We start from the raw sequence: 15,478 nt of genomic DNA on the forward strand, positions 1-15,478 counted from the left end.
TTAACAAACACTCATTTGTTTAACCCGTGCCAAGAATTTTCAGTTTACCAGGATAACTATTCCTTCAATTTACACGACTCTTGACATAGCTGTCATCCATTATCAGCCAGTCACAAAGATGTCACCAGAAGGACCAAGCTGCGAACTGTTAAACAGCAATCTATCATAGGCAGAGGACATGACACTGTCAGTTTCAGATGAATATGTCTGTCACTGTGGCAATAACTCATTGAACTTACGATTCCTGCTGTTGGTGGCGGAAAACAAGGCAGACAATGACCTTGTGCTGGAGATGTTAGGCTCTGACACCTATTGGCTGTAATTGCTTGTCAAGCAGCAGACATGGGGTTTGACAGAATGGTCAGGCAGTGTAATCCAGGTGTTAGCAGTGTTAATATAGGCACCATTAAACCCTGATGGAAAGCTAGAGGAATAAACTGTGACCTTTGTGTTCCTGCTGTCCCAAGCTACATGCTCTAAGGTTCTTACCATCAACCCGTATGGTTACCAAAACTCTGTTGATGATGGTGGACGGGATTTCTTTGAGGGAATATCTTATGAACTCTATTTGGTACAATTCTAACTGATGTGATCAAAATATGGACTGGATCAGTTTACGTTACCAAACCTTTGAAAAACAAGTTTTAATTTTCAACTGAAGGTATTGTATATGTCACAATCACCGCTTACCTATGTTTGCCTCATATAACCATCGACCTTACATCACGTTTCCTGTCGACCCCTCCAAAAATGATAAATTGCTACTTTTCGCCGCATCATTGTTGCGTTAATTTGTCATTTATGTTCGTAAGTTTGTTAGCTTTAATCTGTTTTTTATTTCATGTTTTATTTTAGCATCACGTTGGTATCTTTTACCTCTTCACCATTGTTTTTTATCTAAACTTGCAAGAAAGCAGATACCCATAATTAAAATAAATAAATAAACTGAAAGGTCGCTGAAGATTTAAGACATAATGTTTTGGTTAAGTATGCAATTTATGTAATATGTAGTTATTAAATGAAACTTTGAAACTTTTGCTTGGAAAACATTATATAAACCCTTTCAAGCTCTGTTGGTTGCTTGAAAGGGTTGAACGTGAGACAACTGCTTTGTCCCTATCTGATTTAAATGAGGTAATATATCAGTATGAGGTAAAGTATGTGATTTATTTTTATTTCATGATTCAGCTAAACAAAAGATAAAATATTGCCAAGATTTTACATAAATCTTGCTGGAATAATTTCCATTTCCTGGGACACTAGTTTTCACTCTGAATAATTTATCTATTACTTTTTTCTTTAAAAATGATGATCAGTACATACACCGAATAGAGAAGAGTAATTAAATGAGAAAGCTTTCCATCTGTGTCTCATGCTTTCAGTCACCTTCCTCATTCTGGTCCATTATGACTGAATTCATAGGCACTCTTGACCCTGCCAGAGTCAGTGTAATTATCCTAATGAGGTGTGGTAAACCTTTTTATACCGTCTCTCTTCTCACTGTCTCTGCTACTGTGTATGTGCTCTTTTGTGTTATGAGTCACTTTTCAACTCTGATGGCCAGTGTGTTCATCTTTCCACACACACACACAACTGTGTGCACAGCCACTCCTTTCGATTTCTCCTCTTGGATTTCACATGGACAGACAGAAGAACATGCAAGAAAAAGAAAGTGACTGAGCGCTCCAGCATAATTAGTTGCTGGCTTTTTATATTCCATATAGCCTTGGTGGACATCTCACCCTCATATCTTTATATCAAAGGGTATCAAAGGATATAAAGATAAGTCTACATTAAGACATCAGACTCCAGAGTGTCTGGTTTTCTGACCCGAGCAAAATCCAGTTTATGAGGAGAGATCAGAATACATCACTGGGTAATGTGCACTGCTGCAGACAGACAGGAAGAGATCAAGCTGGAGATATGCAGGTTAAAGACACATAATCAAAATGTTGGCTTTTAGAGTTTAAGATGAAGAATAACACACGGGCTGAATTGAAGAGGAGCTGCTCTCATGAGTCTGAAATGGTAGGGTGAGGATGAGCTTTCGGTGCAACATTTTCAATAACTGTGCAAGTTAAACTTATAAAATCGCACTGCCTCTCAATAAATTCATAGTATGTGCATGTGTGTGCCAAATTCTGGAACCATTATGCGCGTGCAGTTTTTGAGTAATTTAGCAGTCTTTCACTGGAACAATTTTTGGCAACGTGATAGCATCCCACCTGTGACAAAATTTTATCGGCCTGTATTTGAGATCAAAAGGAAGAGAGATTCCAAAGATGGGTCTAATCCAACTCATGAGCATTGGTTAGTTAAATTAGAGGTACTATTGAGTCCTGCTGGGTTGGAATTAATTTAATAAATGAGTTGGTTTAAAACTGAAACACACACCAAAAATAGGGACACACAACAAAGTTCAAAGAGTTTTGACTTCATTTATCTTTGGATAGGAACTTAAATTGTACGTATTGGAGTATTGGCCATGACCAACACCAAAGATCATAGATGGGCTGACGTTCTGTATTACAGTCTTCCTTGTAATCAAAATTCATTACTATACAAGTAGTTTTCTTGACAGCCTTGCAAAGAAAAAGAAAAAAGTGATATTGAGGCTCCTACACACAATACAGAAGTTAAGAGGAAATCCTCACAAATCTGTTTGAGGACTTTTGCATTGTTTGCCACTTTGCTTTTGATCTTCATTGTAGTCAAGTGCATAGTGACAGTTGTGCAAAACAAGAACACAGCCAAAATCAGCAACAGTGTGGTGAGCCAGAAGAGCTGGAGGCTGTATGATTAATATGCGTGCTGTTATGCAAGCTTCATGTACTCACTGTCCAGCTTTCATTCATCTCCTGTCTCACGTCTGTCTTTCCACTCAGTGCTGGGAGGCGTGGAGTCACGTGGTGTGCTGAGAAAGATTAGCGACATGTTGGAGGTGATTCTAAAGAGGATGGACAGTTTGTCCAAACTCGACAACACCTCCACCACTGACGCAAGGCGCCTGGATGAGCTCAGCTCTGCCATAAACAGGTACAGTATGTTTTTTCAGTTCTTTTAGTTCTTCTTACAGTTCTTGTGTGTTAACGGTTTACTCTATTCAGATCACCTCTCCTACGTAATGTCCTTCATAAATGTTTATAGTGATTATATATTAATAAATACAGGTTTATGTTATGTTTTTTGTCTTCGAAACTGCATCTGCCAGTATCAATCATTAATCAACATACAAAGGTTTCTTCCTATAAAAACACTGTTACCACTGTTATCAGTCTGAGTTTTATACTTCGTATACATATGAAGTTCGGGGAATAGATTAAAAAATATATAGTACAGTACTGTGCAAAAGTCTTGAGACGCCCATCATTTCTTTATGTTTTGCTTCCAAGGAGCCAGACTTTGTTGTAACCACTTTTAACACTTTAAAAGGCCTTCTGAGGGCCCTTCAAAGTGTTTTTCACTCATCCTCAGTTTAATTCGTATATCTGACCATTTTTAGACAAAGGGTCTTTTTTGTATTTTAGCCACTCACCACCGATCTACAACATTAAACGTCATTAAAGCATAAAAAGCAACTAATACGAAGGATGAGCCAGCGTTGAAAAGAACCAATTTTAATAAACTCCCGGAGAGCAGCCATTTGGCTTTTCTACCTTTAAAACCCGGAGAGCAGCCAAATGGCTGGTAGGCTTTTAGCTAAGCTTTAGCTTCAGCCAAGTGGAAGCTAAATTGGCTAGTCATTCATATGTATATTAGGTTGTTACCTGGGAATTCTGGAGGGAGGGGAGTGGGGGTTTGAGTGGATTGAGGAATTTCCCTGCGAATTTTGTTGACTGTGCCGAGGATGGTGGTTTTCCGTCTAAGAAGTTTTTGCGCAAGTGAAAGCGATGTGAAAAAATTGTCCGTGGTAACATTTCTGCCCTAGTCTAGGAATGGTTCCATCAGCCTCATTACTACATTTTCAGAAAGTCTCTCCCCAGTGGGACGATTGGGGTCCTTGCCAAGATATGGGAAGACATTGCAAATGTACTTGGATTTTAGGTCGCAAGCCACCCAAAACTTGATCCCAAACTTGTCAGGTTTACTTGCAATATACTGCAGGAAACAGCACCGAGTCTTTGATGGGAAAAGCTGTGAACTTCCTTTTGTGTTTCATCTTGATGCATTCTCAATCATCCAGGGAAATAAATCTCCAAAAGTCACCAACTTGGAGTGTTTCAGTTTGCCATCTTAGGGAGAAATCAACACACATGGGTGTATGTCCTTTGTTGCTGAGATTTATTGATAAAAACAGTACAAAAAACCAACCATTTGTACACATATTTACAAATGGCCTGCTGAGTGGTGCATGGAGCATGTTCATTGGTTCATGGACCTCCCTGAACTAATGGCATTTATTGCAATTGTCATCTTGCGGGGGGTTAACAGGGTTCCATCTCTAAATGACTGCTGGTCAGCAAACCTGGGAAACCCACAGATAATTGGAACTATGGCACGAAACCGCTTCCAAGACATCATGCAACACCTACGCTTTGATGACAAGTCCACCCGCAGTGATCGAGCAAAGACTGATAAGTTCGCTGCAATTTCCAGTGTGTGGGGATCATTTGTCACCAACTGCATCACGTGCTACAACCCTGGTCTACATATCACCGTTGATGAACAGCTTTTCCCATCAAAGACTCGGTGCTGTTTCCTGCAGTATATTGCAAGTAAACCTGACAAGTTTGGGATCAAGTTTTGGGTGGCTTGCGACCTAAAATCCAAGTACATTTGCAATGTCTTCCCATATCTTGGCAAGGACCCCAACTGTCCCACTGGGGAGAGACTTTCTGAAAATGTAGTAATGAGGCTGATGGAACCATTCCTAGACAAGGGCAGAAATGTTACCACGGACAATTTTTTCACATCGCTTTCACTTGCGCAAAAACTTCTTAGACGGAAAACCACCATCCTCGGCACAGTCAACAAGATTCGCAGGGAAATTCCTCAATCCACTCAAACCCCCACTCCCCTCCCTCCAGAATTCCCAGGTAACAACCTAATATACATATGAATGACTAGCCAATTTAGCTTCCACTTGGCTGAAGCTAAAGCTTAGCTAAAAGCCTACCAGCCATTTGGCTGCTCTCCGGGTTTTAAAGGTAGAAAGGTAGAAGCCTGGGGGTGCTACTGTTAAATTGTAGTTTTAGGCACCTTATTAGTAGCAGCCTTTCTCAAAAACATGTAATTTGTTCCTATGTTTTTAGTTGAATGTACAAAAAATGCCAAATATTCCACAGACGCCAGAGTAGGGAAGGCAGCTGGTGTCCTGCGACGTCTCCAACCTATTTGGAACTCGACCTCCCTGAATGTTAGGGTCAAGATCAGACTATTGAACTCTATCGTCTTCCCTACTGCACTTTACGCTAGTGAAACCTGGTGCTCAACAAGTGCAATTATTCAACACCTGAATGTGCTTCAACAACGTGGCCTGCGGCGAATCCTGAGAATTTCCTACCGGGACCGAATAACAAATGAGGAGGTCCTACGAAGAGCAGGCACCCGCCCATTAGCCGATGTTGTTGCAGAAAGGCGCTTCCGCTTTGCGGGCCATATTTTACGCCTACCACCTCATCGCCCAGCTAAGATTGTCATGACATGGCGTCCACGCACTGGCAAGCGAAAGCAAGGCCGACCAAAGACCACATGGCGTCGAACATTCATGGATGATCTGAGAACTGTCGACATTGCCTGGGACGAAGCTGAAGCAGTCGCTGCTGACCAACATCGATGGAGATCACCAACTGCCCGATGCACCGCCTGGCGTAGGAGGAACTAAGTGCTAAGTAATTCCACAGTTTGACAGGCACAGATACCAATCAGTTGATTCCCAAAGAGCTATTAGCTGAAAACTACTAACAATTAACTGAAAATGAATAGTTCTTTGGGCTTATGTTGGCATGGCGTGCAGTGTGTCCTTGGAAAATGTCCCAAACTGTACAAATAGAGGATAAAATAGGAAGTGTCAAAATTGATGGAATTATGAGTGCAGAAAAGTACAAAATCAGATTGTGATCCGCCATGCAATAGCATCTAGGAAGCATCTGACTGGCAACGGTTTTTTCAGCATGACAGTCCTCCCAAACATACTGCCAATGCAGAAAAGGCATACCTGTATAGAAAAACACACAATGGAACACTGTCAGTCATGGATCAGCCTCTCCATAGTCTGAGCCTCAACATTATTGAAGCTTGTGGGTTCATGTTTACAGAATGGAACAAAAGGAAGCCAGCATCCAAAGAGGAGCTTTGGATGTCCTTCAAGAAACCTGGAGAACTATTCCTGAGGATTACTTAAAGAAATTACAAGAAAGTTTGCCTGAGAGACTTCAGACTGGTCATACCATACACTTAATTTCAAGATCGTTAGATTTACACAAACTCTGCTTTTGCCTTATATACTGTATTTCCATTTATATTTTCACTTTAACTATTTCCCATTTTCCTCTTCATTTCTTTATATTTTAGCAATATATAAAGAAACAACAAGTGGCCCCAGACGTTTTCGTGGTACTGTAGATCCTTTTTTGTGATTTAAATTTGGCCAATTTCCGCTCCAGTTTCATCTTCCCTTGTATGTCCAGATGGCTTTGCAGTTGCTAAGATGAGTTCCTTATTATCATGTACAGCATCTCCCTGTCACCACTATAGTTGTGACTTCTGTCTTCTCTCCTTTTTACTCCTTGCAATATTGTGTTTAGCTCTTAAGTGCTTGCTCTCCCTTTCCCCCCTCCTACAGCCACTTGTGGAAATTGCTGACTGGTAACTCAAAATCCCTGCTGGAAACAGACAAGTCTTGCATGACCTTGCTACTCTAGCTTTTATCAGACTGCTCCCCTCTTTGCCCCGTTAGCATTGAAACATCTGATTTGTCTCTTTCTATAACATTCACTTCATTTACAACTTTCATTCTCAAACAGCCAGACTAAACTCAGCAGGAGTGATGTGATATACACTGACAGAAATCCCTTCACTTCCTCAAACCTTGTTAAATGATCCCAGATAAGCACTCAGGTTCAGGTCTGTGCAGAGGCACTCGAGCGGAAGAATGGAACGATTAATACAGTCTGACGTTGGTGTTAACTGCAATCAATGTCTAGTAATGGGCTGTTTAATGTGGAGGAAGCCGTTCTACTCCTAGGCCATTACTGAGAAGTACCCTGCTGAGAGTGTAACTCTGTATATTGTCAGGTACTCAAAGTAGGATGGTATTCATGTATTACTCTACTGAAGGGCATTGTTTTGAGGGGGTGAATAGATACTTATACTATGGGCAAGATGTAATTGCTTTTAAACATGAGCCGAAATCAATGCTGTGTCACAATCCTCTTTTAAACACTTAGTCCAGTTTGCCCTTGAGCACTAGAATTGCTGTCAGCTTACAACATCACAGCTAAATAATGAATAGATGTACTGCAGGGTCTCTCTAAATTAGTTAAAAATGTAGTAACAAGTGATTATGCTTCACAAATACATAATTAGGATAACTGAATCATAAGAACAGGCTATTTGGTCCCTGTACAGTGGTAGTGAGAGCTTGTTTGACAGTGCCAGCAATAAGTTCATGCTGGGGATTTCATTCCAACAAGGCTGCCCGATTCTGTTTAACCTTTATATTGAGAATTTCAAGGTTATAGTTCAATAGTTTTGGTTCACATCTTTGTTTTTTGGAGATAATGTGGTCATACTTTATCAAGCGATGGCCTCAAACTACAGTAGTACTAACACAGTCTGTTACTGAGTTAAATGGCATCTCCACGTAGCGTTGGGCAGTATGGTTTGTAGGTTTTAGTGGTTTCACTGTATGTCCCAATATTATTTTTGTATAAAGTAAAGCTTTTTTTAATGAATTTATAAGGTATTAGTCACAGCTGATGTAGACAAGTGGTATCGACACAATGCTTCAAACTACTTTGTGAAAATTGGAATAAAAGATGGCGTTAGCTAGCATGACAGCAAATAGTTCAAAGTCCCTTTTGCAGCCAGCATTACCCAACAAGCATTGATGATGTAACTTTTTTAACTGTGTAATTATTGGTATAAGAAACAGATTATGTTTCACAAATAATTGTATTTTATGATGCTGAAGTTAGTTCTTTTGGCTGCTCCGTTTAGGGTCCACACAGTGAATCATGTGCCTCAATCTCAGTGTATCTGTAGTATCATCCTCTGTTACACTAACTCTCTGCATGCCCTTCTTAACCACATCCATGAATTTTCTCTGTGGTCTTTCCTATGGCCTAGCACCTCAACATCTTTTGTCCAGTATGTTTACTGTCTCTCCTTTGCACATGTCCAAACCATCTCAGCCATGCTTTTATAACTTTGTTTCCAAACTGCTCAACCTGAGCTGTTCCTCTGATGTTCTCATTTCTAAGCCTGTGCATTCTGGTCACTCACAATGAAAATCTATACATCTTTAACTCTTTTTGTCAGCGTCATAGTTTTCCAAACCAGACACCTTTCCCCTATGGTGCTGTCCTTCTGTCACAGATCACCCTGGAGATATAATCTCCACCCACTCATCCTTGTCTGGACTCTCTTCTTCATTTTCTTCCTCTTATGTGTCCTGCACCACCCTCACATGCAGTACCACAGACCTTGTCTTGGCAACCTATTGTATAGATCCACAGAGACACAGCAGCAACTCTTTCTTCCCTTCTTTATATGTCTCATCAACACTCTCAAAGCAAACATGTATGTGCAGTCTCATTCTTGGCATGAAGCCACACTGCTGCCCATTAGTTGTCACCACTCTTCCTAACCTAGCTTAAACAACTCTTCCCCAAAGCTTCATGGTATGGCTCATTAGCTTTACCCTTTTGACCACCTCTGCACATCACCCTTGTTCTTGAAAACTGGTGCCATTGCACGTCTCCATTCCTCAGGTATCCTCTCACTCTCTTTAATTTTATTCAGCAGTCTGGTTAAAAAGTCCACTACCTTAAACATCTCCATACCTCCACAGGTATGTATCTGGGCCCTTTCCCCTCATCTTCTTCATAGCTGATTTCACTTCCTCCTTACTAATTCTCTGCACTTCCTAATTCATTAACTGTCCTTCATCTGTCCTCCTTTCTCTCTCTCTCATGTTCTGCATTCATGAGCTCCTCAAAGTAATCCTTCAAGCTTCTCAACACACTCTTTTCACTTATTAGTGCACTTCCATCCACATCCTTCATCACCCTAATCTGCTGTACATCCTTTCCATCTTGATCTCTCTGTCTAGCCAGTAAATATACGTCTTTTTTTCCTTTGTTAGAGTCCAACCTCACATACAACACCAGGTTTTCCCTTTCTCTGCTGCAGGCCTAGCCTCCCAGTATCCCTGTCTATTGTCTTCATCTCCCTGACTATCACAAGTTTTCTTTGCTAACCTTTTCCTTTGAATAGTTTCTTTTACTCACTTGTACCTAATTTCACCACAAAGTCACCTTGTCCTCATTCCTCTGTCCAGAGAGTACACCAAACCCCTCTGTTGGCACTTTCTCTCAGTACTATAGTTGTACTTTCAGTTATCTGGTCTCAACTCCTCCCTGAACTCTGTGCAACATTTTTTCCTTCCTCAGCTTCCACCATTTAATCCATGTCTCTGCCTTGACTCGCTTCCTCTTCTTGATTTTCAAAGTCCTCCTACAGACTACCATCCAAAGCTTCTTAGCAGCATTCTCCCCTGATACCACCTTGTAGTATCTCTTTCAGATTTCACCATTTGCAAAAGATTTTGGAGATTTAGTTGTGGATTATTAATTATTAATTTGGTTCTTATGTGACAAGCATACACTGGTAATAATGGTCCCTTCTTGATTTTTTTCTTGCATTCCTAATAGCAATTAATATAATACATGCATAGAGTATGCATATGACATTACAACTACTGGATTTGTACATCCAGTATATCTTCATATCTTGTTCAAAAGTGGAGTGGGAGATTGACAGACAGATTGATAAAGCATCTGCGGTAATCATCGATCCTACCCTCAGCTGTGGCTATAATCTGTGGGCAGTAAGTGAAGCAATAAGAACACAGTGGGTACAAACACTCTTCTTCTGAAGGGTTTCTGGGCCCACCCACGGTGAGAGGGTGAGGAGCTCTGTCATTAAGGAGGGGTCAAACCAGACCTGCTGCTCCTCTTTGTCAACAGGAAATAACTGAGGTGGTTTGGCCATCGGATTAGGATGCCTCCTCTCGCCTTATGGTTGAGGTCTTTTGGGCATGTTAAAACAGATGTATATTTAATTAAAAGTGTTTGTCTTGCGGGCATAAAATATGGAGTGTATGAGCATTATAAAAGCATTTAGTTATGATATCTGAATGGTAGAGAATAAATCTTAGCAAGGTCTCTCCAGCCACAATGATAGATAGTGTCTGGTCAGTACTATTATTGTTTTGTGAGGTGTTTTAATTTATTGTATTTTTTAAAATAAGTATTCAGAATACACCAAAACAGTAACTGTTTTCTTTTTTTTTAACCACTGAGTAAAAGAAAATATAAAAACTCCAACAGGGCAACATTTGGAGTGTGATTGCTGCAATCAAGCTAACAAAATTAACCTGGAACACATACTCAGTTTGATGCGAGTAGGTGTTTGCTGTGTTTTCTTCTAATTTAACTCAATTTAGAGCTCACCGCTACTGCTAAAAAAGGTCACTAAAAATATTTTTAAAATGCACATTTGTTTTCATCTAATATGATATTAAATCAAATCAAAATGGCATTTAATTGTCAATAGTCTCATTTAACAGGAGTTATTTGAATGGAGTATTTGCATAGTGGTAGACCTATTTTCAGCAACCATCACTCCGGTTTTCTGTTGGAACGTTGTGTTACTTATGAAAGTTTATCATTTGATATCCTTTGAAATGCTAATTGATCATTAGGGGAAAAAACAAAATTATGTTTTAACAGCTGAAAAACTTTGTGGTAATTAAAGCGCTGAAATTGGTGAGTTGATGAAGCATCAGCCTCTGTATGTTCAATTATAGTATTTTTAAAATGGCCAAAAACACTTTCTTTTCTTGTTCTGGATATTTATTCATTTAGGAAATAAAATTGAAAACATATAATGGTGTGCTGCTTCCTACTAAGAGAACGACACAAACTGCCTGTGGCTGCCTGATAGTCAGAAAGGTTGATTAAAAGGTGTGCAACAAGACAACTACATGAAAATGTTCTGTTAAGGAAACAGGCCACCTAACAGGTCCTCAACATGAAGTGACACAAAACTTAAACTTAGATACATAGAAAGTGTTATGGACAGAAGAAAGTCTGTGTTTGCTCTATGTCTGTTGTTTAACACATGAGGGATGTGGAACACATGAAAATATGCTGGCGCTCCACAAACCTGCCAAGGAGGAAATTCAAGGACTTGGGTGTATTTGGGTAAAGTAGGAGATATAATCATGTGAAAACTATTTTCATGTGACTGTGAAGTCTTATATCTTACTGACTGTTCTTTTAGCCACTCATTAAAAAAAAAAATCCATTACAGTGTCTCCTGGTTTCCAAAGCCCAGTGAGCAGTTTTGTACATACAATATATTTCAACTGTGTTTGATATCAATAATAGAAATTTACTTTCAATGCAACAATTTTCACAAAGTAGTTTGAGGTATTGGGTCACTGTGTGACTCATACCTAAAGCCTTGCAGCATATTTACACCAGTATATTTTAGGTATGCCAAAGTCAGGCAAGGATAGCAGCCAATTTCTATTGGTCATGCTGTAGAGCAAACCCACAAAATAGACAAGGAAAAAAAATCAAGGTTAGAGATTGACTCAAATTTTTCTACAAGCAGTGCAACTTTCTTCAATTCTCTCATTACAAAGTTTAACTCAGCACTGGTGCTCTGTGAGTAATATAAAATCTAATCCAGAACACATTGTTATCACAAAAAACATTGATTTTTTTTATCATTATTCTTTTTTGGAAATTTGTTTCAGATTTAGAAGGAGACCCTTGGAGTGGAGGAGTTTTGATAGCTGGAATGAAAGTTTTGATTCAGCATGCAGAATAAGAAACAAAGGAAAGTGGTGGGCAGATAGAAATGGGCACACATACACAACCATGTATTCGTAATCGTAACTTCTGTGATGGGGAGTAATATGTATGTGTGTGTGTGTGCACATATTAGTTAATGTGAGGTCATTCCTGCTAAAAAGCAGTTTGATCCTGAGAAAAGTGCACAGATCTGTGCACCTGCAGAAATTATGGCTGTACACACGCACACCAGAGTGACTATCACAACACTGATGACTTAACGTTCCTCTTTAGTTCAGTAATTTTCATTCACTCAATCGTTTCCCCTCTCGTATACTTCCTGTGTTTCTTTTCCGCCCTGTTCTTAATAACTCTGTCTCACTTTTCTTTCTACGTTCCTGTTTTCCTCCCTGCACGTTCTCTTCCGGCTGCTCTACACAGAATGAGTGAGTGTGTGTCAGCAAGGAAATTGGGAATGAGTGACGTGGTAAAGTGTGATTTTTTTCCAGCAGGGAGAGGAACAAATGGGAGGAAAGCACTTTATAAAAACATATCCCAAATCCAGGCCAGACAGGCACACACACACACCCATGCACACATTCACACACATATACACTGGGCGGCAGTCCCATCACAATGTGAGCTTCATTGGTGCTGACACACTCCAATGTAGCAGTGAATGGGACTTGATGTCTGAGGCCCCAGCCTATGATTCGCCCACAGGGCAGCCACTCATTAAAGTACAAAAAGGAGCAAAGGGAGGGAAAGGGACAGAGGAAATGGGAGGTGAAGATGAGGGAGGGGGAAAGGATGCAGATTTGATTCACTCGGTTTTACTGTGCAGTGGATAAGCCGCTAGATTGGTAAGTTTGCCCTTAGGCATAAACACATAAACACACCTTAATGAAACACTAGTCTCTATTTTTTGAGGCGACTGAGGTCCTTCAACATCTGCCAGAAAATGCTGAGGATTTTCTATGAGTCTGTTGTGGCCAGTGCGATCCTCTATGCTGTTGCATGCTGGGGGAGCAGGCTGAGGGTCGCAGATGCCAACAGACTTAATAAACTGATCCGTAAGGCCAGCAATGTTGTGGGGATGGAGCTGGACTCCCTCAAGGTGGTGTCGGAGAGGCGGATGCTGTCCAAGATAAAGACAATGTTGGATAACACCTCCCACCCACTCCATGACATGTTGGTCAGTCACAGGAGCTCGTTCAGTGAGAGACTGAGATTACCGAAAAGCACCACTGAACGACACAGGAAATCATTCCTGCCTGTGGCCATCTCCCTGTACAACGCATCCACTTAACACAGTTTGCTGCTACAGCTACACATGTTTCTTTTCCAACTATTTATTTATAAGTGACTTATGTATGTATGTATGTATATATATGTATATATTGTACTATTCTTAGTTAGCGTATTGTCTGTCTTGTCTTAATGTTGGTTTAAAATGGAGCACTGTAACAAAAAATAATTTCCCCCAGGGATCAATAAAGTATTCTGATTCTGATTCTGATTCTGAAGATCACTACTCTGGCATTGCTTCACCAATTTCTCCTCCCTTAAGCAACATCTAGGCTCCATCAGTAGCTACACTTCTTCACTGCTGGGGCCTTCTTTCTACAACAGCTATTGGAAGTAATCAACAACGAAACACCTATTTAATTAATTTCCTGGATTCACTTGCTTTAAAGTTTGTTTGTTTTTTTGTAGTCAGTGAACAGAGACAGGTAGCTTCAAAAGTAGCTTCAAAATATTTGATTTGTCTCTTTAGTTACTTTAGCCTTTAGCCTACCTACATGAACATTACATGAGAGGGCATAATGTTTTACTTGACCCAGGTTTCTGGGTCATTTTTGGGATCATTTCTGGCTCATTTTGACATTCTTTGGTCCTAATTTGTATTTACTGAGGTGTTAAAAGGTATTGATGTTAAAATGGTGCAAAAGCCCTGATGACTGAGAAAGTTTCAGAAACATTAGATCCTTCCCCTTGGGTGAGAGAATCCAATGTGCTGTTAAGGTGCTCTTAAATTGTAAAAGCCCAATACTCTTATATAAATTCTATTCAGTTCAATTCAATTGTATTTATACAGCACCAAATCACAACAGCAGTGGCCTCAAGGAGCTTTATATTGTAAGGCAGACCGTACAATAATACATACAGAGAAACCCAACAATCATAGGACCCCCTATGAGCAAGCACTTTGGCGACAGTGGGAATGAAAAACTCCCTTTTAACAGGAAGAAACCTCTGGCAGAACCAGGCTCAGGGAGGGGCGGCCATCTGCTGCGACTGGTTGGGGAGAGAGAAGGAAGACAGGATAAAAAACATGCCGTGGAAGAGAGACAGAGATTAATTACGAGTATGATTTTATGCAGAGAGGTCTATTAACACATGGTGACTGAAGAAGAAATACTCAATGCATCATGGGAATTCCCTGGCCGTCTACACCTATTGCAGCATAACTAAGGGAGGATTCAGGGTCACCTGATCCAGTCCTAACTATATGCTTTATTAAAAAGGAAAGTTTTAAGCCTAATCTTAAAAGTAGAGATAGTGTCTGTCTCCTGAATCAAAACTGGAAGCTGGTTCCACAGAAGAGGGGCCTGAAAACTGAAGGCTCTCCCTCCCATTCTACTTTTAAATACTTTAGGAACAACAAGTAAGCCTGCAGTGCGAGAGCAAAGTGCTCTAATAGGGTGATATGGTACTACAAGGCCATTAAGATAAGATTGGGCCTGATTATTTAAGACGTGTGTGAGGAGCAGGATTTGTTTTCTATAAGATGCTTATAGATGATCTCAATTAAGAGTATCAGTCTGCCAATATTACTCAATGTTATTGAGCTATCAGGGATACGACAGTGTCTGTAATGTCCAGGTCCTCTGACTTGTTCTCAGTCGTCCAGGTTGTGGTAATCTAAGGAGCTTGTAAAAAAAAAAAGTGATTGCACTTCTTTACAGAAGGGTAGGATATCATATAGAATAACAAATACAACAACATTTTCATCATTGGTCATCCCTTGTAGCAGGTATATAAGAGAAAGCATGAAATCCCAATGCACTCCAGACCCACACCCTCAGACAAAAACTGGTTCATCCCGAAGACAAAACTCCCAAACACATTTTAAACAACGTAGTGTATGTTGTACAGTGCAGCGAGGAATGCTCAGACCTCTACATTGGAGAAACCAAACAGCCACTCCATAAACGCATGGCACAACATCTGCATCTAAAAGATAAAGGCCAATCTTTCGAGGATGCCAGTGTTCACATTTTGGACAGATGGTTTGAAAGAGGAGTGAAAGAGGCCACCTATTCCCTCTGTGAATGACCATCTTTGAACAGGGGGGTGGCTTACAACACCAACTGTCTTCCACCTACAATGCAGTTTTGAGATCCTCAGGATTCCCATATGCTTGTTTGCCATTCACCTAGGGACCATTT

General features: G+C 40.3%; 1 protein-coding gene across 4 annotated transcripts in view; it reads left to right on the forward strand.

Moving 5' to 3' along the window:
• LOC146630794 (alpha-1,6-mannosylglycoprotein 6-beta-N-acetylglucosaminyltransferase B-like) overlaps positions 1–15,478 on the forward strand; it is a 133,469-nt gene that overhangs the window by 35,513 nt on the left and 82,478 nt on the right. For 3 of the 4 annotated variants that reach the window (XM_085354960.1, XM_085354957.1, XM_085354958.1), the window contains exon 3: positions 2,886–3,036. In XM_085354960.1, the coding sequence (XP_085211086.1) occupies positions 2,886–3,036 (151 nt within the window). Of the gene's footprint in view, positions 1–2,885; positions 3,046–15,478 lie in introns of all 4 variants that reach the window. The other variant, XM_085354959.1, reaches the window with a different exon arrangement.

This window comes from Diplotaxodon limnothrissa, linkage group LG6 (assembly GCF_057381915.1).
Source record: "Diplotaxodon limnothrissa isolate DT_005_m linkage group LG6, D_limnothrissa_male_GT1.1, whole genome shotgun sequence".
Taxonomy (NCBI): Eukaryota; Metazoa; Chordata; class Actinopteri; order Cichliformes; family Cichlidae; genus Diplotaxodon; species Diplotaxodon limnothrissa.